The 23,912-nt window shown below is 38.0% G+C and overlaps 2 protein-coding genes across 8 annotated transcripts in view; both read left to right on the top strand.

Moving 5' to 3' along the window:
• Window positions 1-23,912, top strand: part of LOC113163461 (OX-2 membrane glycoprotein-like) — a 60,534-nt gene that overhangs the window by 10,476 nt on the left and 26,146 nt on the right. The window contains exons 1-6 of one of the 5 annotated variants that reach the window (XM_026362097.1): window positions 7,738-7,818; window positions 14,019-14,363; window positions 14,473-14,781; window positions 14,861-14,899; window positions 14,977-15,052; window positions 15,415-16,123. In XM_026362097.1, the coding sequence (XP_026217882.1) occupies window positions 7,764-7,818; window positions 14,019-14,363; window positions 14,473-14,781; window positions 14,861-14,899; window positions 14,977-15,052; window positions 15,415-15,733 (1,143 nt within the window). In that variant the 5' untranslated portion in view covers window positions 7,738-7,763 and the 3' untranslated portion in view covers window positions 15,734-16,123. Of the gene's footprint in view, window positions 1-5,869; window positions 5,946-6,294; window positions 6,455-7,737; window positions 7,819-12,980; window positions 13,051-14,018; window positions 14,364-14,472; window positions 14,782-14,860; window positions 14,900-14,976; window positions 15,053-15,414; window positions 16,124-23,912 lie in introns of those variants that run through there. The other 4 variants (XM_026362098.1, XM_026362102.1, XM_026362101.1 and 1 more) reach the window with 4 other exon arrangements.
• On the top strand, window positions 385-23,093 carry LOC113163464 (OX-2 membrane glycoprotein-like). Of its 3 annotated transcripts, none has more exons than XM_026362109.1 (7): window positions 385-478; window positions 20,593-20,934; window positions 21,043-21,351; window positions 21,431-21,469; window positions 21,576-21,675; window positions 22,374-22,440; window positions 23,070-23,093. In XM_026362109.1, the coding sequence occupies exons 1-7, from the start codon at window positions 424-426 to the stop codon at window positions 23,076-23,078; spliced, it is 921 nt and encodes a 306-aa protein (XP_026217894.1). In that variant the 5' UTR covers window positions 385-423; the 3' UTR covers window positions 23,079-23,093. The 3 variants fall into 3 exon arrangements, with proteins under 3 accessions (XP_026217894.1, XP_026217896.1, XP_026217895.1); XM_026362110.1 differs by lacking the exon at window positions 385-478 and adding an exon at window positions 17,671-17,757; XM_026362111.2 differs by lacking the exons at window positions 22,374-22,440; window positions 23,070-23,093 and adding an exon at window positions 22,049-22,133.

Here is a 23,912-nt window from a genome sequence, read left to right as displayed (position 1 = left end):
GTTATTAAACAAACAAACAAGAGAAAAACAGGAAGATTAACGACATCAGCTGCTATTTAACATCAGAGTCAATCTGTTTATATTACTTACAACCTATAAGTGTATCTGTATTCTAAAATTCTGATGACTGTTGGGAGAGAAGGGGTATGAATAAGGAGAGCTTTTTGGACAGGTGGGAGAGTTGGAAGTCCTGGAGAGGGTTTTTTTGTCCAATTGTGACTTTAGCTTCAACTTTCTAAGAACGACTGGACTCATGAAGAGGATCTGAAAGGGCAACGCAATAAGTTTCCTACAGATGGCAGCAATGCAACAGTTTGGAAGGTCGGCTGCCTTAAAACACCAGAGAAGAAGAAGAAGAGTGATCTTGAACTTCCTAATTAACGTCACCGCGTGTTTTTAATTTTGTCTCCACATGAAGCAGCGATGACGAACTCTTCAGTCCTATATCTTCTTTTTATGTTGGAATTCTTTATCAAAGGTAAGAGATCAGATGTAGTCTGTAATAATATCATACTGTAGTCTCTATCAGTAATATTTAAAAAATTTCTTTACGAATGTATTTTGTCCTCGTTATTAATCCACCTGCAGACAAACCTGTTCGGTTTCTGTTGGACCTGGGTCTGTAGACTCGTTGCTTTCACACCTTAATTCGTTTGCTTTGATCCGAATCAGTTGATGAGTTTGTAACATTGTATCAGTTTCTCTTTGGTTCGGTTTCGTTTCACACCGAGTAAAAATCCAAACGAACCAAACTCGTCACTTCAAACGACGTGAGAACGTCCTCTCTTCTTGTTGGTCACATTGTTTCTGCCGCTGGAAATAAAAAGGTAAATACAGGAAGAAGGTGAAGTGTTGTTCTACTGTACGTTTGTGTGACAGTAAGTTCACTATGAATGTTAACGCGGATTGTTGATCCCGTTCATTATTGTTTTTTACGTTTCATCGCTTGCAGAGTCATCAGACCTGTGTCTGTGAGACACTTCACCTCCTCACGTCTACACATTTGTCCTCCAATAATCAGACTGCATGTTTTTGTTGGACAAACGCAAGAAATTGGGATCTACAAACTACCCAAAGTCCTCAAATCTCGAGATTCATAGCGTTTGGTCCCGTTTTGGTTCGGTACGCGTTCTCACCAGGAGGACCGCAGCAGAGTTCACTAGAGGATGCGGATCGAGACCACCTCGTTTTGGGGGTCTCGGTGCGGTTGTTTTGGTGCGCACTCGAGTGCGATTACCGTGTTCACACCGGACAAAACGAACCGCACTAAGAGGGAAAACGAACTTGAGTGCGATTTAATCGAATTAAATCCTGTAGGTGTGAAAGCAGTGAGAAATTACCGTGCACCTGAGTCCACCTGCAGGGCTCTGTCTCCTTTAACATCACTAAACAAATGTGCATGAGAAATGTAAAAGAAGAAGTAACTTTACTTTACTTAATTATTAAAATCGTCAGCTGTGCTTTAACTGCGTTTACTGCTGCTGCAGATGGTTTAATGTTCTGAACAGAGCTCAGTCTGCTCACTGTCACAGGTCTGCAGCTCCACATGGAAACACACAAACTGTGATGGACTGACACGTTGATCATTACAGTTTTCTCCTGCTGAGCTTTGTTCACCACAAAGTAGTTTTAATGTCGTATTTTATCAGTAAAGGCAACAGATGGTTTAATGATAAAGACTTTACTGTAAGTTGCTGTAGATCAGAGGTAAATTTAAGACTACTTAAGGAACATTCTGAAGTATTTGTGTACTACCTGAGTATTTACAAGTAAGTTTACTTAACATGTAACACATTACTCCACTTATATCTGATTTACTTTGTTAAATGTATTAGTACGGTGGAAGCAGCTGCAGCTTTTCTAATGTTTACATGTTAATACATAAGTTATTATAAATTAGAAAGATCATCATTCTGCATTGTTCTTTTACTTTTGGTACTTCAAGTATATCTTGGTAATAAACAACATTGTTCAAATAAGATTATTTTTGTTGTAATTATGTTTTGTTATTTCATACACACAACAATACAATATGTTTATATGAGGAATAATTAGATATTTATTACTATTTTTATTACAGTGTTAACAAGCTACTATGATGTCGGTCCCGGCCTCGGCGGACGTCGGAAGCTGTTTCTTGGAGGTCTCGACTCAACGCTCGATAGTCAAGGAATGGAACTAGTCTGCCTGCAAGAACTAACTGGACTCCATATTAACTTAAAATACTTTAACTGTTATACTGGACTGCTGCCTACACAGCATGTAATCACCCATATGAGGATGGGTTCCCTGTTGAGTCTGGTTCCTCTCAAGGTTTCTTCCTGTTGCCTTCTCAGGGAGTTTTTCCTTGCCACTGTCGCCCTCGGCTTGCTCATCAGGGACAATCACATTATTATGACTCATACACATACACTGTTCATGTACTGTTCTTTGGTTGTGTAAAGCTGCTTTGTGACAATGTCAATTGTAAAAAGCGCTCTACAAATAAAATTGAATTGAATTGAATTGAATTAATCTTGCATGTGGGTTCAAAATATGAAGTGATTTATATAAACATTTTTATTTAAACAGTGTAGGTCCTGAACTTAGTTCTGCTTACTAAACTAAATATCCCAATACTGATCAGTAGCAATCTGCCAAAGATACATGATGCACATGCACAGTTCAACTCCTCATCTCCTCCTTTCTCCTTCCTCCACACAGATGTTCGTCTAACATCTGTGGTCCAGACTCATCAGACTGTGATGGCAGCTGTAGGAGAAGAGGCTCATTTCAGCTGTCAGCTCATGGACTCTAAAGACGTTCTTCAAGTCACATGGCAGAAATTTTTGCCTGATTATGACAAGAACATGGCTTCATACAGCAAATACTTTGGTCAAAGAGTGAATTCAGACTTTAGAGATAAAGTGAAGTTTAAAGATGTTGGACTGAAGAACTGCTCCATAGTGATCAGAAATATAACAGAACAGGATGAAGGTTGTTATCTGTGTTTGTTTAACTGTTACCCTGATGGTGCTCTAACAGGTAGAACCTGCCTCCAGCTCTATGGTAAGAACCAAACTGAATCATTGGTGAAATGTTCCTGGTGAAATCCAGCTTCATGTCAGCAGCAGCTGTGTGTGTCAGCTCTGGGTTGATGTGATGTTTGTGTTGACAGAGCTGCATGAGCCCATTCTACATGTCAGAGAATCCAACTCTCCTGAAGAGTCAGTTGTGTCCTGCTCAGTCACAGGTCGACCTGCTCCCACAGTAACACTGACTGTCTCACAACAACACCTCAACTTGTCTCACTACCACACGGTGACCGTCAACAACACCAACGCTACAGTCACCGTCAACACCACGGCTGTGCTGTCTGGTTTCCGTGGTGACAGCATCCAGGTTGGATGTGCAGTGAGAGTCCTCTCTGGTCCTCAGAAAGAGGTGTTTGTGATGATTCCTGAGGTCAAAGCGACGTCTGCTGATGGTGAGAAACACGTCCAAACATCCTGATTCATACTTTTTTATTCTCTTCATCATTCTCATGGTTACATTTCTGTTTCCAGGATCTGAAGAAGAATCTGAGTCTGAAAACAGACACTTCAGTAAGTTAATGTTCAGGTGGTCTTGATTCAGTGTTCACATTCACTGTGTTGTTGCTTTATAATTGTTGTTTGTATCATTAACTGTTTTTTTCTTTTTCTCAAAGGTTGGACATTAGTCGTCTTGTCTGTGGTTGTGATCTGTGGTTGTTTTGCTGCAGCTGTCACCGTCCTGTTTATTCTAAAATATAAGAACAGGTATCTCTTTAACCTATGTTTTTTGTCAGATTTTCTGTTTTCCACTTTGACTCTGTATCTACATATTATCAATATGAGTATTGTTGTGTACAATACAGTGTTTTGTTTTTCTTTTAAGGACTCGAGCACCATCAGTCAAAAATCAGATCATCTCAGAAGAGGGACAGAGGACACCTCTGGTCAAACAGGAAACTGAGCTCAGAAAACGGACATCTACTGAGAAAACACATGAAAGCAACAACACAAAGTCGTCACCTTCACCTACTTCAGCTAGAAGACTTAATTTTGGCCAATGTTAATTGTTCAGTTAACTGTGGTTAACACACAGATTGTTGCTTTTCATTTCCTCCATGCTGGTTTAACAGCAGTGACACACTCTGACACTGTGATCAGTAGCACAGGTGCTCCACAGGGGACAGTTCTGTCTCCATTCTTCATCACCCTGTATACCTCAGACTTCAGGTACAACTCAGAGTCCTGTCATCTTCAGAAGTTCTCTGATGACTCTGCAGTTGTAGGATGTATTAAGGGTGGAGATGTCACGGAGTACCGTGGAGTGGTGGACAGTTTTGTTGACTGGTGTGGACTCAACCATCTGCAACTGAACATCAACAAAACAAAGGAACTGGTGATGGACTTCAGGAAATCTGGGAGTCCTGTCATCCCTCTCTCTATACAGGGGGAGGAGGTGGAGGTCGTGTCCGAGTACAAATACCTGGGAGTGTACTTAGACAACAAACTGGACTGGACCAAAAACTCATCAGCATTGTACAGAAAGGCTCAGAGCCGGATGTACTTCCTGAGGAGACTCAGGTCCTTCAACATCTGCAGCACCATGCTGCGGATGTTTTATGAGTCTGTAGTGGCCAGTGTCATCTTTTATGCTGTGGTCTGCTGGGGCAGCAACATGAAGGTGGCAGACGCTAACAGACTAAACAAACTGATTAGGAGGGCTGGCTCTGTTCTGGGGGTGGAGCTGGACCCTCTACATGCTGTTGCTGAAAGGAGGATGCTGTCCAAACTCCTCTCAATCTTGGACAATCCCTCCCACCCACTGCACAGTGTGTTGGTTGGACAGAGGAGCACGTTCAGCCAAAGATTTATTAACATTAAATGCTCCACAGAGCGCCACAGGAGATCCTTTCTACCTGTGGCAATCAATCTGTACAATTCCTCCCCCCTCTGTAAGGTGTGGGGGAAGTGATACTGTCATAACCTTGCTGTGCATATATTGACCCAATTTCATTTATCTATTTACATATTCTGTATATATATTGAGTTTTTTTTTTTATCGGTATTGATGTTATTGTGTATTTATGTTTGTGTATTTATGTTGGTGTTGGATCTTTCCTGGTTGTGGTTCCTTTTCTTTCTGTCTGTTTTGAGAACAATGGTAATGAGGCAAAACAATTTCCCTCTGGGATCAATAAAGTTTTTTGAATCTTGAATCTTGAATCTTGAATCAAACACAGCAGACTGTGATGGAAACAGTCGTAGATGAAGCCTGTTTAATCTTCTTCAAGTCACAGGACAGGTAAATAGTCTGTTCGGAGAGTGAATCCTGACTTCAGAGTTAAAGTGGAGACTTAATGACACTGGACAGAACAACAGCGTCTCCACCCGCTCATGGACTCTAAAGACGTTCTTCAAGTCACATGGCAGAAAATTGGATGTGATCAAGAGTCTTAAAACAGAGACTTTAGTAAGTTAATGTTTAGGTGGTTTCAAGTCAGTCTTCACATTCTCATTTTTGCTGCTTTTTAATTGTTGATTGTATTTATTAACAGTTTTTTCTCCTTTTTTAAAGCATGGACTCCATATGTTCTATTGGCTGTGGCACTGACCTGTCGTTGTGTTTCTGCAGTTATTAATAAACAACAACACAAGAACTTCACGTGTCTCAGACAGTAAGAGCTGTTGAATGTTTGCTCAGATAATGTTTTTCAATGACACATAGTGACATAGTTTTGCTTTCTCCAAATGACTATTAGTTGAACAGGAGAACGAGCCTTCAGTAAGTTAATGTTCTTGTTGTTACTTTATAACTGTTGAGTTTATAATTTAAACATGTTTCCTCTTTTTCTTTAAAGGAAACAGATCAGTTTTAGTGACTGTGTTTGTGGCCTTTGGTTCATCATTGGTCGTCATTGTTCTGTTTATCATAAGGTACGACTTTTATTCTTCTTTTTGTGTTGTTGTAGTGTTTGTGTCTCAGTCTGTGAGAGCTGATACATGTTGGTTCAGATTTTATTAATCTTACAGAATGAGACACCTAATTCTATAAGCAAATACGCTAATATGTAAGATGTGTTTTTTATTAGATTATTGTTAAATTATGTTTCAGCTTGGCTCTTTACCTACATATTATTCTTTTATCATCCTGGATATTCTGATGTTTTCTACTTATACAAAGGAAATTCTTCAACTTTACTGTTGGTCACGATCTGTATAACTGGTTCAGAATATTTAGTTAATTTAAGTTTCATGTTGAGTAAAAAGACTTTTTTCTTTTCAGGACCAGAACAACTTTAAACAAGCAGGAAAACATTCAGGTCAAAGCAGAAGAAGAACAGATTAAACCGTTAGATATGAAGGGAAACGATCAGACCATCTCTGAAGAAGGAACCAGAACACCTGCAAACAGTCAGGACAACATCGTCAGAAAGCGGACACCCCAGAGAGTTGGAGTCAAGCAGAAGAACAATCAAATGAGGAAACTCCTATAAAGAAAACAGAAACAAAAACATCACTGCAACAGAAAAAAGACTTACATTTCGACTGTTAATATTGTAGATAGGTTCTTACTAAGAGGTATTTGATCATGTTGATGTTTTGTTTGATGCACAATTTATGTGTCAGTCCTATATCTCACTTCAAAAGGTAAAATTCATGGCAGAGCTTGTGTATTAGACTGTATTATATTGTACAGGGGTACCTAATAAAGTGACCATTGCAGCTATTTTAACAGACAATGTCCATTTTTTTCTACTCTCTATTTTAACTACTATCTAAGGTAAAATGTTGATTTGCTACATTTAGTGTGACTTCATGTCCTTCATGCAGTTGTAATAGCCATGACACAAACAGCAGCCTGTGATGGATAATAATGTGTTTCCTCTAACACTGAATCTGAACCAGTCACTTTTATTTATATCTTTATCTTTCTCATGCTCTGTGTTTGTTATGTAGGTTAAAACAGGTGAGAACAAAAGTAAAAGTTACCTTTGTGCTGTGGGAGTGGATCGTTCCACTGCTGCACAGAGGGGACACTGTTCACAGTTAATAAAACAAATAGAGTAAAATAAGAAGATGAACGACATCAGCTGTTTTTAAAATCAGAGTTGTTCAGTTTATATTACTTACAATATGTAAGTCTAAGTGTCTTTATTCTACACATAATTTTTACATTTCAGTGTTTTTACTGACAACCTCCCCCTGAGATCTTGATCTATCTGATAAATATTACCTGTGGGTCTTGAATTTTGGCTCCACATGAAGCAGTGATGACAAACTCTTCAGTCCTATATCTCCTTTTTATGTTTGGATTTTTTCCCTACGTTAAGAGATCAGATGTAGTCTGTAATACAAGTATACTGTATTACTGTAAACAATTCTCATGCTGACGCTTTAAATGAACATTAATTTCCCTTAAGGAAAGTAATTTGTCCTCGTTATTAATCCACCTGTAGACAAACCTGATCGGTTTCTGTTCTCAGTGAGAAATGATTGTGTCTGTGGTCTCTTCCCAACTATCTTCAGACTGAAGAAGCAACTCGGATGAGTAGTGAAACTTTTCTACCTAACAAGAAAAAAGTTCAGTCAACTTCCAGATAACTTCACTTCACTGACATGTTTTATGAAACAATACATCACAAACACGTGACTTAAAGGGTTTAAAGTTGTGTTTCAAAAAGGAAGTATCACAAACGTGCTGAAGCGCTTGATACAGCGAGTCGTTTCCTCTGATCACTACATGAAGCAGTGATGACAAACTCTTCAGTCCTATATCTTCTTTTAATGTTGGGATTCTTTACCAAAGGTAAGAGATCACATGTAGTCTGTAATAATATTATACTGTATTTTCTATCTGTAATATTTTAATTATCATGCTGACGCTTTAAATTAACATTAAAGTCCTTTAACGTAAACCATTTGTCCTCGTTATTAATCGACCTGCAGGCAAACCTGTTGGGTTGCTGTTGGACCTGGTTCTGTAGACCCAGTCCTCAGAGCTCCTTCTCATACAAAATCACAAAACAAATGTACAGAGAGATGTAAAAGAAGCAGTAAATTATTTATTATTGAAATCTTCAGCTGTGCTGTAACGTTTTTAACTGTTTTTATGCAACAAACAGGAAGCTGTGGTTTAATGTGGTGGTGAACAGAGCTCAGTCTGCACACTGTCACAGGTCTGCAGCTCCACATGAAAACACACTGTAAACTGTGATGGACTGACACATGTTGATCATTACAGTTTTCTCCTGCTGAGCTCTGTTCACCACAACATTAAACTACCAGGTAGTTTAATGTTGTATTTTATCAGTGAAGGTAACAGATGGTTTAATGAGACTTTACTGTAAGTTGCTGTAGATCTGGGGTGGAAAGTAAGTAAAGTATTTACAAGTAAGTTTACTCTACATGCAACAATTCAGAGGAATGAGTTTTACTTTTTACTCCACTTGTATCTTATTATGTTATTGAGTTATTATGTTAAATAAATGATCATGAACGAAGCAGCTGAACCTTTTCTAATTTTTACAGAGTAATGCATCAGTTATTATAAATTAGTAAGATCGTTCTGCATAATTTTCTCACTTTTGGTACTTTAAGTATATCTTGGTAATACACAACATTGTTCAAATACAGATTGTTTTTGTTATTAACAAATGATAAAAAATTACATCTTTATTAGTATTATTCATGGTCATCTATACACAAATCATAACTTATCCTTATGGTCTTGTTGTTATTAAGTATTTAATATTTTAATTTATTTTGAAACGGTATAGGTCCTGCTCTACTTAGTACTGCTTACTAAACTAAACTAAATATCACAATGTTGATCAGTTGCAATCTGCTAAAGATACATGATGTACATGTAAAGTTCAACTCATAATTTCCTCCATTCTTCTTCCTCCACACAGATGTTCATTTAACATCTGAGGTCCAGACTCATCAGACTCATCATTTCAGCTGTCAGCTCATGGACTCTAAAGACGTTCTTCAAGTCACATGGCAGAAAGTTTTACCTGATCAGGACAAGAACATGGCATCATACAACAAATACTTTGGTCAAAGAGTGAATTCAGACTTTAGAGATAAAGTGAAGTTTAAAGATGTTGGACTGAAGAACTGCTCCATAGTGATCAGAAATATAACAGAACAGGATGAAGGTTGTTATCTGTGTTTGTTTAACTGTTACCCTGATGGTGCTCTAACAGGTAGAACCTGCCTCCAGCTCTATGGTAAGAACCAGACTGAATCATTGGTGAAATGTTCCTGGTGAAATCCAGCTTCATGTCAGCAGCAGCTGTGTGTGTAAGCTCTGGGTTGATGTGATGTTTGTGTTGACAGAGCTGCATGAGCCCATTCTACATGTGAGAGAATCCAACTCTCCTGAAGAGTCAGTTGTGTCCTGCTCAGTCACAGGTCGACCTGCTCCCACAGTAACACTGACTGTCTCACAACAACACCTCAACTTGTCTCACTACCACACGGTGACCGTCAACAACACCAACGCTACAGTCACCGTCAACACCACGGCGGTGCTGTCTGGTTTCCATGGTGACAGCATCCAGGTTGGATGTGCAGTGAGAGTCCTCTCTGGTCTTCAGAAAGAGGTGTTTGTGATGATTCCTGAGGTCAAAGCGACGTCTGCTGATGGTGAGAAACACGTCCAAACATCCTGATTCATACTTTTTTATTTTCTTCATCATTCTCATGGTTACATTTCTGTTTCCAGGATCTGATGAAGAATCTGTATCTGAAAACAGAGTCTTCAGTAAGTTAATGTTCATTTGGTCTTGATTCAGTCTTCACATTCACTGTGTTGTTGCTTTTAATTGTTGATTGTATCATTAACTGTTTTTTTCTTTTTCTCAAAGGTCGGACATTAGTCGTCTTGTCTGTGGTTGTGATCTGTGGTTGTTTTGCTGCAGTCGTCGCTGTCCTGGTTATTCTGAAATATAAGAACAGGTATCTCTTTAATCTTTCTATTGTCAGATTTTCCACTTTTTCTCTGTACCTACATATTATTGTTGTGATGTTTTCTTAATGTGTTTAAAGTAAATTCTGACCCAGATCACTTCGCATTTTATTTTCTTATCAATATAGACTCATTGCCAGGATGTTTATCTATAACTAATCAGATTGTTTAATTCATTCACTATAGTGTAAAATACAGTGTTTTGTTTTTATTTCAAGGTCTCGAGCACCATCAGTCTGATATCAGGTCATGTCAGAAGGACTGAGGACACCTGGTCAAACAGGAGAACTCACAGCAGCAGCAGGAGATCAGTTTTCACAGGACACCTACTGAGACAACTCTAGAAAGTAATGACACAAAACTGTCACCTTCAACAGCTTATTTTTGACCAATGTTAACTATTTAGTTAACTGTGGTGTCAGTGATGAGACAGACACACAAACTGAACCACAGGTTAAGAGAAGAGACGTCACTGAGCTGCTGAGAAAAACGTTCAGACGTACAACATTCACCTCTCAGTGAGAATCTGTGAGCACAAATGTGTCTTGGTTCATAGATGATATCAGCAAATTAAAAACATAAGTGTAGCTTTAATTTTCTTTACTATCCTGCTTTTTTATAACATTTTATAGATTGTATATATGTTTATATTTTTTTTATTAAAAACCTCCAAAATTAAAAGATTTATTTGTATGGTGCTTTTTACAATTGACATTGTTGCAAAGCAGCTTAACACAAACAAAGAAACAAGTTTACATGAACAGTGAATGTGTATGAATCAATAATAATCAGATTGTCCCTGATGAGCAAGCCGAGGGCGATGGTGGCAAAGAAAAACTCTCTGAGAAGGCTACAGGAGGAAACCTTGAGAGGAACCAGACTCAACAGGGAACCCATCCTCATATGGGTGATTACATGCTGTGTAGGCAGCAGGCAGTCCAGTATAAATGATTAATAACAGATGTTTAAAATAGATATTTATAATTTAATTGCTAGAAAAAGATCAGTGACCTGAAGATGTGACTTATTTATTAATGATTAAAAAATACTTCAGTTAATGATACAGTGAAGTTTTGATTGTGTATATATCTGTATATGTACCTTGCTGTGCTTTATTCTTTCTAACAAGTACAGTAGCTGTAAATCAAAGTGGGACATTTTGTTGATATTTGTCAAGTGAGTCAGTATATAAATGTATTTATCACGTTTCAGATTGAGTGGTTCTGTAATAAAATGTCAGATTCAGTTAGATTATGTATGAAATGAAACATTTTCTTTCTCTTCAGCCTACAGAAAGTGATTTGAAGATGGTGTTACTCTTCTTCTATACACATTAGTAATAATAATAATGGACATCAGATCCTTATATTGTGCATTAATCTGTGCAGGCTTCAGCTCTGACTTGTTGCTTTTTAAATTACATATCACAGTGTTTATCAATAATAATCTGTTACAGATTCACAAACACACAGATTGTGACTTTTCATTTCCTCCATGCTGGTTTAACAGCAGTGACACAAACACAGCAGTATCGGTGTTTCTTTTTGTTATTTTTTAAATTATTTATTGTGGATAGGTTTTATCAAATATGTCATAACAGCATTTTAACCAAAACTGAGAAATGATAACTTTGTAGGAGTAGTATTCATGGCAGAGCTGCTGTATTAGACTGTATTAGATTGTACAGGGGTACCTAATAAAGTGGCCATTGCAGCTATTTTCATAGACAATGTCCATTTTTTCTACTCTCCATTTTAACTACTATCTAAGGTAAAGTGTTGATTTGTAGCAACAGCTATATTTAGTGTGATTTTATGTCCTTCATGCAGTTGTAACAGCCATAAAACAAACAGCAGACTGTGATGGAGACAATAAGTTATCAAATCAGTTTAAACTGTGAGCTCAGAAATAATGTTGACAGAAAATAACAAATACTATTACAACAATAATGTATCCTAATTTCAGAAATAAGAGGACTTATCACTTTTTCACCAGCCTGTTTAAGCACATTTATATGATCAATGTTAATTCTGTTTTAATTGTTTAGCCTGGTTGTGGATCAGTAGAGGAAGCAGGTTGTCCATCAAACATGTGGTTGGTGGTTCAACCCCAGCTCCTCTGAGCTTCTACACTACATTAACTGGACAAAGACATCTCCCATATTACATGTACATTTCACCACTGACTTGTTCTTGTTTATTATATTACATAATAAGGTTTCTATGTTAATTAGATTATTAAAACAGACTTTGTGGGTTTTTCTGACTTTTTGTTTAGTTCGAGGAACAGACACAGTCTCAACATGTTGAACCCCGAGTGAAGACTCTGTGCAGCTGAGAGGGGCAAACCTGTGCAGCTCGGGGGTGGAGTGCTCCGGTGGGCTAGCATTAGCTTTAGCCTTAGCTTTAGCCTTAGCTTTAGCTTTAGCCTTAGCTTTAGCTTTAGCCTTAGCTTTAGCCTTAGCTTTAGCCTTAGCCTTAGCTTTAGCTTTGGCTGCGCCAGTATGCCGCCGAGTCGTCACCCACTCGCCCCGCTGTGAGGGCTCTAACGCCGGAGTCGGGGACTGGCTGTCTCCGCCTGCAGCACCCAGACTGTCACTGTCTCTGACCCTCTCTAGTCTGGATGCGCTCCTCTAACCTGGTAGTGGATCGTCCCACTGCTGCACAGAGAGGAAACTGTTCACAATAATAATAAAATAGAGTAAAATAAGAAGATTAACGACATCAGCTGTTTTTAACAGCAGAGTCAATCAGTTTGTAATAAAATTATCATGATGACACTTTGACAACATCAATTTTCCTTAACCAAACTAATTTGTCCCCCTGCAGACAAACCTGTTTTGGTTTCTGTCGTTCATGACGACTGTGAATCGTCACTGACATATTTTAGTAAACGTCATATTTTACGACACACACGTGACATCAGGCGTCTCTCTAAGTATCTGAGTAAGGAGGATCAGAAATGTGCTGAAGCGCTCGATACACAGAGTCGTTTCCTCTGATGAAGCAGTGATGATGAACTCTTCAGTCCTATATCTTCTTTTTATGTTAGGATTCATTATCAAAGGTAAGAGATGAAATGTAGTCTGTAATAATATTATACTGTATTCTCTATCTGTAATATTTTAATTCTCATGCTGACGCTTTGAATGAACATTAAATTCCTTTAACGTAAACCATTTGTCCTCGTTATTAATCCACCTGCAGACAAACCGGTTCGGTTTCTGCTGGACCTGGGTCTGTAGAGCCAGTCTTCAGTGAGAAATGACCGTGAGTCCACCTGCAGGGCTCTGCCTCCTTTAACATCACTAAAGAAATGCACAGAGAAACGTAAAAGAAGCAGTAACTTAATTATTAAGATCTTCAGCTGTGATGTAAATTTTTTTTAACGTGAACTGTTTTTACACTGTTTCTACACAAAGTGATGTCACCAGTGGTGAACAGACAGCTCCATGAACAGGGAACTGTTTGTTCCTGAACAGGCAACTGTCTGTTCACCACTGTGATGGACTGACACATGTTGATTATTACAGTTTTCTCCTGCTGAGCCCTGTTTACTTTTTATTCCACTTGTATCTGAGTTACTTTGTTAAATTTATTATCGATGAAGCAGCTGCAGCTTTTCTAATGTTTACATGTTAATGCATCAGTGATTATAAATTAGTACAATCATGATTCTGCATAATCCTTTTACTTTTGGTACTTTAGGTATATCTGGGAAATACACAACACTGTTCAAATAAGATTGTTTTGTTATGAACACTTATTTTAAAAACTCACAGTACACACAATATCATTATATGAAAAATAATTAGGTCTTTATTACTATTATTTCTCTACATTATACAGTGTGAATCCTGCATGTAGGTTCACAATATTAAAAACATGTTCATCACTATGATTGATGTTTTCTGGTCTTGTTCTTATTAAGTGTTTTATATTTAAATTTTTATTGAAACAGGGTAGGTCCAAAGATGCATAATCTTCATGCACAGTTCAACTCATCATTTCCTCCTTTCTCCTTCCTCCACACAGATGTTCATCTAACATCTGTGGTCCAGACTCTTCAGACTGTGATGGCAGCTGTAGGAGAAGAGGCTCATTTCAGCTGTCAGCTCATGGACTCTAAAGACGTTCGTCAAGTCACATGGCAGAAAATTTTAACTGAGGGCGAGAAGAACATGGCCAAATACAACAAATACTATGGTCAACTTGTCAATTCAGACTTTATAGATAAAGTGAAGTTTAAAGATGTTGGACTGAAGAACTGCTCCATAGTGATGAGAAATATAACAGAACAGGATGAAGGTTGTTATCTGTGTTTGTTTAACTGTTACCCTGATGGTGCTCTAACAGGTAGAACCTGCCTCCAGCTCTATGGTAAGAACCAGACTGAACCATTGGTGAAATGTTCCTGGTGAAATCCAGCTTCATGTCAGCAGCAGCTGTGTGTGTAAGCTCTGGGTTGATGTGATGTTTGTGTTGACAGAGCTGCATGAGCCCATTCTACATGTGAGAGAATCCAACTCTCCTGAAGAGTCAGTTGTGTCCTGCTCAGTCACAGGTCGACCTGCTCCCACAGTAACACTGACTGTCTCACAACAACACCTCAACTTGTCTCACTACCACACGGTGACCGTCAACAACACCGACGCTACAGTCACCGTCAACACCACGGCGGTGCTGTCTGGTTTCCGTGGTGACAGCATCCAGGTTGGATGTGCAGTGAGAGTCCTCTCTGGTCCTCAGAAAGAGGTGTTTGTGATGATTCCTGAGGTCAAAGCGACGTCTGCTGATGGTGAGAAACACGTCCAAACATCCTGATTCATACTTTTTTATTTTCTTCCTCATTCTCATGGTTACATTTCTGTTTCCAGGATCTGATGAAGAATCTGAGTCTGAAACCAGAGTCTTCAGTAAGTTAATGTTCTTGTTGTTACTTTATAATTGTTGAGTTTATAATTTTAAACATGTTTCCTCTTTTTCTTTAAAGGAAACAGATCAGTTTTACTGACTGTGTTTGTGATCTTTGGTTCATCATTGGTCTTCATTGTTCTGTATTTTATAAGGTACGACTTTTATTCTTCTTTTTGAGTTGTTGTAATATCTGTGACTCAGTCTGTGAGAGCTGATTAATGTTCGTTCAGATTGAATTGATCTTAAAGAGTGAGACGCCTCATTCTAAAACAAATACACTCATATATAACTCATGTGTATTATTAGATTATTGTCACATTATCTTCCAGCTTAGCTCTTTACCTTCATATTATTCATCTATAATCCTGGATAATCTGTTTTCTACATATTTAAAGTAAAGTCTTCAACTTTACTGCAGACTCACTGTCAGTATGTTTATCTATATAACCGGTTCAGAATATTTAGTTAATTTATGTTTCACATTAAGTAAAATGACATTTTATTTTATTTTCAGGACCAGAACAACTGTAAACAAGCAGGAAAATGATCCGGTCACAGCTGAAGAAGAGGAGCGTACACCATTAGACATGCAGGAAAACGATCAGACCACCTCAGATGATAAAACTAGAACAACTTCAAACAGTCAGGCCAACAACCTCAGAAAGCGGACACCTACTGAGAAAAGTCAAATAAGTGACAACCCAGAGCAAAAAGACTCAGAGAGTTGTAGTCAACCAGGAAAACAATTAGATCAGGAAACTTCTGTGGAGAATCAAAGTATTGCAGCACTAACAACAAAACTTAACTTTGATCAATGTGACACTAATGACTGAGTTTAGTTCTCATGGTAAAACCGACTGAATCAAACTGCAGCTTCAGAGACCAGATTTCCTGTTAGTGTGAACGTCTGTGGAGATTCTCAGTCGTCCAGGTCCTGATGATCTTGAAGCTGCTGTTCAGTAGAAACTGGATTTACTTGATTTTGCTGCTGTTACTGATGTTTCTGTAGAAACCGAAGAGTTAAGACTAAAACAACATTAACCTCTCAGTTTAACTCTACAAGACCTAGTCTGTCTCAGTTTTTTACTTTTTATAACATCTTGTGTGATCACTGTTTGTATTTTGTTGCTTTTTTACTATTTACATAAATAAATTGTGGTATTTGGACCATTTGACACTGTGACTAAGTGACTCAAAATGAAAACTTCTATGTCTTATGTTCAGTGGGAATGAAATACAGATAGTTTTTATGAATCATCATAATCATTACAATTACTTCATCCTAATATTTTCAGAAAGTACAACTTTAAATGCTGTTATTATTATCACTGCTATTGTCTTGTACAGACAGTTCTACTAATAACAATAATAATAACAACAACAATAATATAATAATAACCAAATGTTAACATTGTGTGTTTATTCACAACTGTGCCTCAGTGTTACAGCAGGTTTCAGCTGTTATTGCAAATATGTCTCGTTTTATGCAGATTTCCAGAGAAGTGACTGGAGGTAAAAATCAAAGTAAATAATTTATAAACCAACTGTTAATATTCTACATAACTCTTGAAACAGGGAGTTTTGACTAAGAGGCGTTTGGTCCTGTTCATGTTTTGTTTGATGCAGAATTTATGTGTCAGTCCTATAACTAATCTTAAAAGGTAAAACTAATTAGTAATAGTATCCGTGTTTCTTTTTGGTAATTATTTATTGTGGATAGGTTTTATCAAATATGTCATAACAGCATTTTAACCACAACTGAGAAATTATAAATTAATTAAAGTCGAATTCATGGCAGAGCTTGTGTATTAGACTGTATTACATTGTAAAGTGACCATTGCAGGCATTTTAACAGACAATGTCCATTTTTTTTTCTACTTTCTATTTTAACTACTATCTAAGGTAAAATGTTGATTTGCTACATTTAGTGTGACTTCATGTCCTTCATTCAGTTGTAACAGCCATGATACAAACAGCAGCCTGTGATGGAGATAATGTGTTTCCTCTAACACTGAATCTGAACCAGTTACTTTTATTTATATCTTTATCTTACTCATGCTCTGTGTTTGTTATGTAAGTTAAAACAGGTGAGAACAAAAGTAAAAGTTACCTTTGTGCTGTGGGAGTGGATCGTTCCACTGCTGCACAGAGGGGACACTGTTTATAGTTAATAAAACAAATAGAGTAAAATAAGAAGATGAACGACATCAACTGTTTTTAACATCAGAGTTATTCAGTTTATATTACTTACAATACATAAGTATAAGTGTCTTTAATCTACAGATGACTTTTTACATTAGTGTTTTTACTGGCAACCCCCCCTCTGAGATCTTGATCTATCTGATCAATATTACCTGTGGGTCTTGAATTTTGTCTCCACATGAAGCAGCGATGACAAACTCTTCAGTCCTATATCTCCTTTTTATGTTTGGATTTTTTCCCTACGTTAAGAGATCAGAGGTAGTCTGTAATACAAGTATACTGTATTACTGTATACAATTCTCATGCTAACGCTTTAAATAAAAATCTATTTCCCTTAAGGAAAGTAATTTGTCCTCGTTATTAATTCACCTGTAGACAAACCTGATCGGTTTCTGTTCTCAGTGAGAAATGATTGTGTCTGTGGTCTCTAACCAACTATCTTCAGACTGAAGAAGCAACTTTTTTTTGTTTTGTTAAACAATACGTCACAAACACGTGACTTAAAGGGTTTAAAGTCGTGTTTCAAAAAGGAAGTATCACAAACGTGCTGAAGCGCTTGATACACAGAGACGTTTCTACTCAGCACTACATGAAGCAGTGATGACAAACTCTTCAGTCCTATATCTTCTTTTAATGTTGGGATTCTTTACCAAAGGTAAGAGATCAGATGTAGTCTGTAATAATATTATATTGTATTCTCTATCGGTATATTTTTCTTTTCTCATTCTGACGCTTTAAATTAACATTAATTTCCTTTAACGTAAACCATTTGTCCTCGTTATTAATCCACCTACAGACAAACCTGTTCAGCTTCTGTTAGACCTGGGTCTGTAGACCCATTCCTCAGAGCTCCTTCTCCTACAAAATCACTAAACAAATGCACAGAGAAATGTAAAAGAAGCAGTAACTGAGTTATTAATATCTTCAGCTTTGCTGTAACTTTTTTTTAACTGTTTTTATGCAACAAACAAGAAGCTGTGGTTTTAATGTGTTGGTGAACAGAGTTCAGTTGCTATAAGTCTCAGCAGCTCTGTCCTTTTGTGGTTTTTATCTTTGTGTTTTTTAATGTTTTCTTCCACCCTATTTGTGTTTTTTGCTTTTTACATAAATCAATATGGAGTCCTGCGACAAAGGGCACAAACTTCATTACTTTCGCACTTTGTTTTATGACTTTTTTGATCCTGCCTCGGGGCAGCCTTGAGGATGCAGTTCAGTTGTTTACGGAGAAAAAGACGATGCTGCAGAGCTGGAGTTAAACGCCGGGGGAGAAGACGGAGGTAAAAGCCATATGTACCATCCGTTATGATGGGAAACGTCCGCGCTCTCTCTAACAAGCTGGACGAGCTAACGGCGCTAACGCGTCTGCAGCGCGGGTACCGGGGGAGCAGCCTGCTGTGCGTCACCGAGACGTGGCTCAACCAAGACACACTGAACTCCGTGGCGCAGAGCGGAAAGAAGAAAGGCTGCGGCACAGCACCCGCACCCCAACCATGTCCAACTTCACCCAGTATGTAAACTGCCACACAGGGGACAATAAAACTCTGGACCTCCTATATTCTGACGTCAAGAACGCACATACTTCTGCCCCCCTCCCTCCTTTAGGACGCTCTGACCACAAACTGGTTCATCTCTCCCCTGCTTACACTCCAGTGGTGAAACAGCAGACACCACAGGTTAAAACGGTGAAGCTCTGGACTGAGGAGGCAACAGAGCGACTAAAGGACTGTTTTAACACCACAGCCTGGGACGTTCTCTGCAGGCCACATGGGGAGAACATTGATAGTCTCACACACTGCAGCACGGACTACATACATTTTTGTGTGGAAAACACTGTGCCAACAAAGACAGTGATGTGCTTCCCAAAAAAGCCCTGGGTCACTCCTGAGCTGAAGGCCCTATTAAATGAGAAGAAGAGGGCCTGCAAAGACAGCTACAGGAAGAAGTTGGAGCATCGCCTGGAACAGAACAACGTCCGTGATGTGTGGAGAGGTCTAAAACACATCTCAGGCCACGGTAAAGCTCAAAATGGTCGCCAGGTCACAGGTGACTAAGTCTGGGCAAATGAACTGAACCTGTTCTTTAACAGATTTGATTCTGCCCAGCCCCCCTCTCCACACCTTTCCAGTCCAGGAAAGCAGCTATTCACACCTCAGCACCAAGCAGTCCTCTGACTTTGTGGGCTGGTGTGAAAATAGCCACCAGTCTTAAACACCAGCAGGACAAGACCAGACTGGGCTGCTCACTGGAGTCCATCAAGGAGGTGGCGGACAGGAGGATGTTGGCTAAACTAACATCCATCATGGATAACCCCTCCCACCGCCTGCACCAAATTGTAGAGGCTCTGACCAGCTCCTTCAGGACGAGACTGTTACACCCAGAGTGCAAGAAGTAGCGCTACCGCAGGTCATTCCTCCCCACAGCCATCAGACTATGCAACACAGTACTACAGTAACACACTATGTACCTACGCGGTGTATTTCATTCGTTGTTGCTGTTGTTGTTTGTCGTTTGGTGTGTAATTTAATTGTCGTGTAAGTTAAAGATTTTACTTGACACTTTACTTAAAGATTTTTACTTCATTTACTTGATCTTACAGTTTTTATGTTTTATTTTTTATGTTTTTTTTTTTTTGTGTGGAGTTAATACTGATGCTGTCCACTCTATACTGGTCTTCTATTCTTCTATACTGTTGTCCTATTTAATGTCACCTTGCTGCTGTAGACAAAATAATTTCCCCATTATGGGATAAATAAAGTCTATCTTATCTTATCTTATCTCAGTCTGCACACTGTCACAGGTCTGCAGCTCCACATGGAAACACACTGTAAACTGTGACAGACTGACACATGTTGATTATTACAGTTTTCTCCTGCTGAGCTCTGTTCACCATGAGATTAAAACCACCAAGTAGTTTTAATGTTATATCTTATAAGTAAAGGCAAAAGATGGTTGGTTTAATTATAAAAACACTTTACTGTAAGTTGCTGTAGTACAGAGGCGGAAAGTAACTAAGTAAAGTATTTACAAGTAAGTTTACTTTACATACAACAATTCAGAAGAATAAGTTTTACTTTTTACTCCACCTGAGTTATGTTTTGTTAAAGTTTTGTTAAATAAATTATTATGTTAAAGTTTTGTTAAATCAATTATTATGGATGAAGCAGCTGCAGCTTTTCTAATGTTTACATGTTAATGCATCAGTTATTATAAATGAGTACGATCTTCATTCTGTATTGTTGTTTTGGTTATTAAAATGATAAATAGTTTATTTATATTATTTATTTTATCATCTATACACAAATCATAACTTATCCTTTTCTGGTCTTGTTGTTATTAAGTGTTTAATATTTTAATTTATTTTGAAACGGTGTAGGTCCTGCTCTACTTACTGCTACTACTAAATATCACAATGTTGATCAGTAGCTAAAGATACATAATCTTCATGCAAAGTTCAACTCATCATCTCCTCCTTTCTCCTTCCTTCACACAGATGTTCGTCTAATATCTGTGGTCCAGACTCATCAGACTGTGATGGCAGCTGTAGGAGAAGAAGCTCATTTCAGCTGTCAGCTCATGGACTCTAAAGACGTTCTTCAAGTCACATGGCAGAAAATTTTACCTGATCATGACAAGAACATGGCTTCATACAACAAACACTATGGTCAAAGAGTGAATTCTGACTTTAGAGAAGTGAAGTTTAAAGATGTTGGACTGAAGAACTGCTCCATAGTGATCAGAAATATAACAGAACAGGATGAAGGTTGTTATCTGTGTTTGTTTAACTGTTACCCTGATGGTGCTCTAACAGGTAGAACCTGCCTCCAGCTCTATGGTAAGAACCAGACTGAATCATTGGTGAAATGTTCCTGGTGAAATCCAGCTTCATGTCAGCAGCAGCTGTGTGTGTAACTCTGGGTTGATGTGATGTTTGTGTTGACAGAGCTGCATGAGCCCATTCTACATGTCAGAGAATCCAACTCTCCTGAAGAGTCAGTTGTGTCCTGCTCAGTCACAGGTCGACCTGCTCCCACAGTAACACTGACTGTCTCACAACAACACCTCAACTTGTCTCACTACCACACGGTGACCGTCAACAACACCGACGCTACAGTCACCGTCAACACCACGGCGGTGCTGTCTGGTTTCCATGGTGACAGCATCCAGGTTGGATGTGCAGTGAGAGTCCTCTCTGGTCCTCAGAAAGAGGTGTTTGTGATGATTCCTGAGGTCAAAGCGACGTCTGCTGATGGTGAGAAACACGTCCAAACATCCTGATTCATACTTTTTTATTTTCTTCATCATTCTCATGGTTACATTTCTGTTTCCAGGATCTGATGAAGAATTTGAGTCTGAAAACAGAGACTTCAGTAAGTTAATGTTCAGGTGATCTTGAGTCAGTCTTCCCATTCACGGTGTTGCTGCTTTTTAATTGTTGATTATATTTATTAACAGTTTTTCCTCTTTTTTTTAAAGCATGGACTCCATATGTTCTATTGGCTTTGGCACTGACCTGTGGTTGTGTTTCTGCAGTGATTAATAAACAACAACACAAGAACTTCATGTGTCTCAGACTGTAAGAGCTGTTGAATGTTTGTTCAGATTATTATTTTTAATGACACCTTATTTTACAACTACACACACTCATATTTAAGACTTTCTTTCTGTCTTTGATCACTTACACAATTCTATTATATTGAAAAATTAAATTTCTTCATTCCCTTATGCTGTATATTAATATTACATTTTATACTTTCCATCTCAGCTCTATATCTACATTTTATTCTTCTACCTTCATGGATAATATGATGTTTATTACAATATGCAACCTAAATTCTGCTGAAGATTACTTTCCCCTAATTACTCTTGATCACTGTGTACTCATTGTTCATAATATTATCAAAAATATATTGTAACAACAGTTCTTTCAATGACTATTAGTTGAACAGGAGAAGAAGCAGCTCAGACAACGGACACTGAAAAAAGTAAAAAGAACAACAACCCAACACTTCATCAGGACAGAAACAGACTTCATTCAATATGTCCTATACTTTACTGTGACTGTATAGTTAATCGTTAAAGAGACATGTTAACATGTTTTAATGGCACTTAATTGTTTTTGTTTGTTTGTTTGTTGTTGTTTTTGTGATAGGTTATATTATGGTATTCAACAATGATACAACTAACAACAACAAAAACTATAGTTTTATTCAGTCCTGGTGCTGTAGTTTTTATTCTCATCTGATCCTCCAGCACATCTTCTCCTGGTTTTAGCTCTAACTGGAGAACGTGTCCGCTAGATGTCGCTGTTGGCTCAGATTTAATCTTGAAACATCACCAGGTGAGTTGATCACAGGTAGCAGCTGAAAGTCTCCAGATGTGGGATTTGGTGTTTTAATGTGGTGGAATAGAGAGTGCAACACGAATGATTGTGACAGATTTAGTTAATGTTTTGTTTCTTATTATTGATTTATAGAGTTTTTGTTTATATGAGCTGCAGTGAGTTTTATATGGAGAGAGTCCTGGTTCACATTTACATTTACATTTAGTCATTTATCAGACGCTTTTATCTAAAGCGACGTACAAGTGAGGAACAAGGGAAGCAAAACTAAATCTAAGTCAAGAAGAAAAACATCAATACAAAGTGCTATCAAAGAAATAATTCTGTTTCATGAGATGCAAGTATAAGAGAGTAGAACAGTAAGTTTAGAGGTGGGCTGTACCTCCCTCAATGAAAAAGGATGTAAGAACATAATTTAACACTTTGACGTTTTTAGCTGTGCTGTGTGGATTTTACCATCTTTCAGTATCAGTGATCACTTTGTTTGCAGTTACTAATCCAGAAATATCGACTTACTTTATAATATTGTAGCGACCCATAGGTGAAACACATTGTTCTTTTGGTGTTTGGTACTGCTGATATATGTTATGTGTTGTGTGGTTCGTTTGATTGGTGCTTTTATTTTGTAGTGTACATAGTTGAGTGACCTTTGGTGTACTTCCGGGGGAGAGGAGCTAGGGGACCCGGTAGAAACAGGAGGGAGATTCAGTGATTCCGGGGGGACTGAATGCGGAACTGAGACCTGCTGTCACTGTCTGTTGTTTGATATAAAAATAAAAGAGTTGTTTACTCAGAGGCTCGTCACAATATTAAAACATAGGCTTCATCATCTAATCTGTTCATTATCAACATAATATTTTCTATTACAAGTGTAATTAATTTGTTCAAAATAAAGCAGAGAGAGAGAAATATGAAGTTTTTCAGTCTTTATTCAAGACATTTCTCCACACGTCTGTCAGTGCACATTTCAGAACAACATCACTGAATTGTTAATTATTTCAATCTCAGTCCAGAACTCACGTTTATGTTTAGTTACTATTATAAATGTTCATTTTTACATTTAACTCTCTCTAACTCTAACACTCAAAATGAAAGTGAAAGTATTAAAATGTTGTCGCAGTGAATTGTGGGAGTGGATTGTTCCACTGCACCGAGGGGACAACAAGTGCTGTTAATGTTTAATTTTTAGTTTTAATTATAAATGTTCACGGAATCAGCTGTTTCTTCAGTGTAATATTAAATCTCTTTATATCAATTATATAAATACATATTTATCTTGTTCAGGTAATGTTTTTATTACTATGTACATTTTAATACCAACCCTCAGAGATGACTTGTGAAATTTGGCGGGAAAACCCAGTAATAATGAAACACTTCGACATAAAGTAAGAACAGACTGAGAATCCAACCAGCGACTATTTGGTTTGTAAGTGGATGATTCAGGCGAGTGCATTACCTGCTGAGCTAGTCGT

The sequence above is a fragment of the Anabas testudineus genome, chromosome 2, assembly GCF_900324465.2.
Source record: "Anabas testudineus chromosome 2, fAnaTes1.2, whole genome shotgun sequence".
Taxonomy (NCBI): Eukaryota; Metazoa; Chordata; class Actinopteri; order Anabantiformes; family Anabantidae; genus Anabas; species Anabas testudineus.
Note: the sequence above shows the minus strand (reverse complement) of the source record. Positions and strands in the feature narration are given on the sequence as shown.

What these genes read in the sequence shown, in the direction of transcription:
- LOC113163464 (XM_026362109.1), top strand. Translation starts at nt 424, where the DNA reads ATGACGAACTCTTCAGTCCTATATCTTCTTTTTATGTTGGAATTCTTT. An exon ending in GTTGGAATTCTTTATCAAAG is followed by an intron (nt 479 to 20,592) that starts GTAAGAGATCAG and finishes TCCTTCACACAG; the next exon opens with ATGTTCGTCTAATATCTGTG. An exon ending in AACTTCATGTGTCTCAGACT is followed by an intron (nt 21,676 to 22,373) that starts GTAAGAGCTGTT and finishes TCCTGGTTTTAG; the next exon opens with CTCTAACTGGAGAACGTGTC.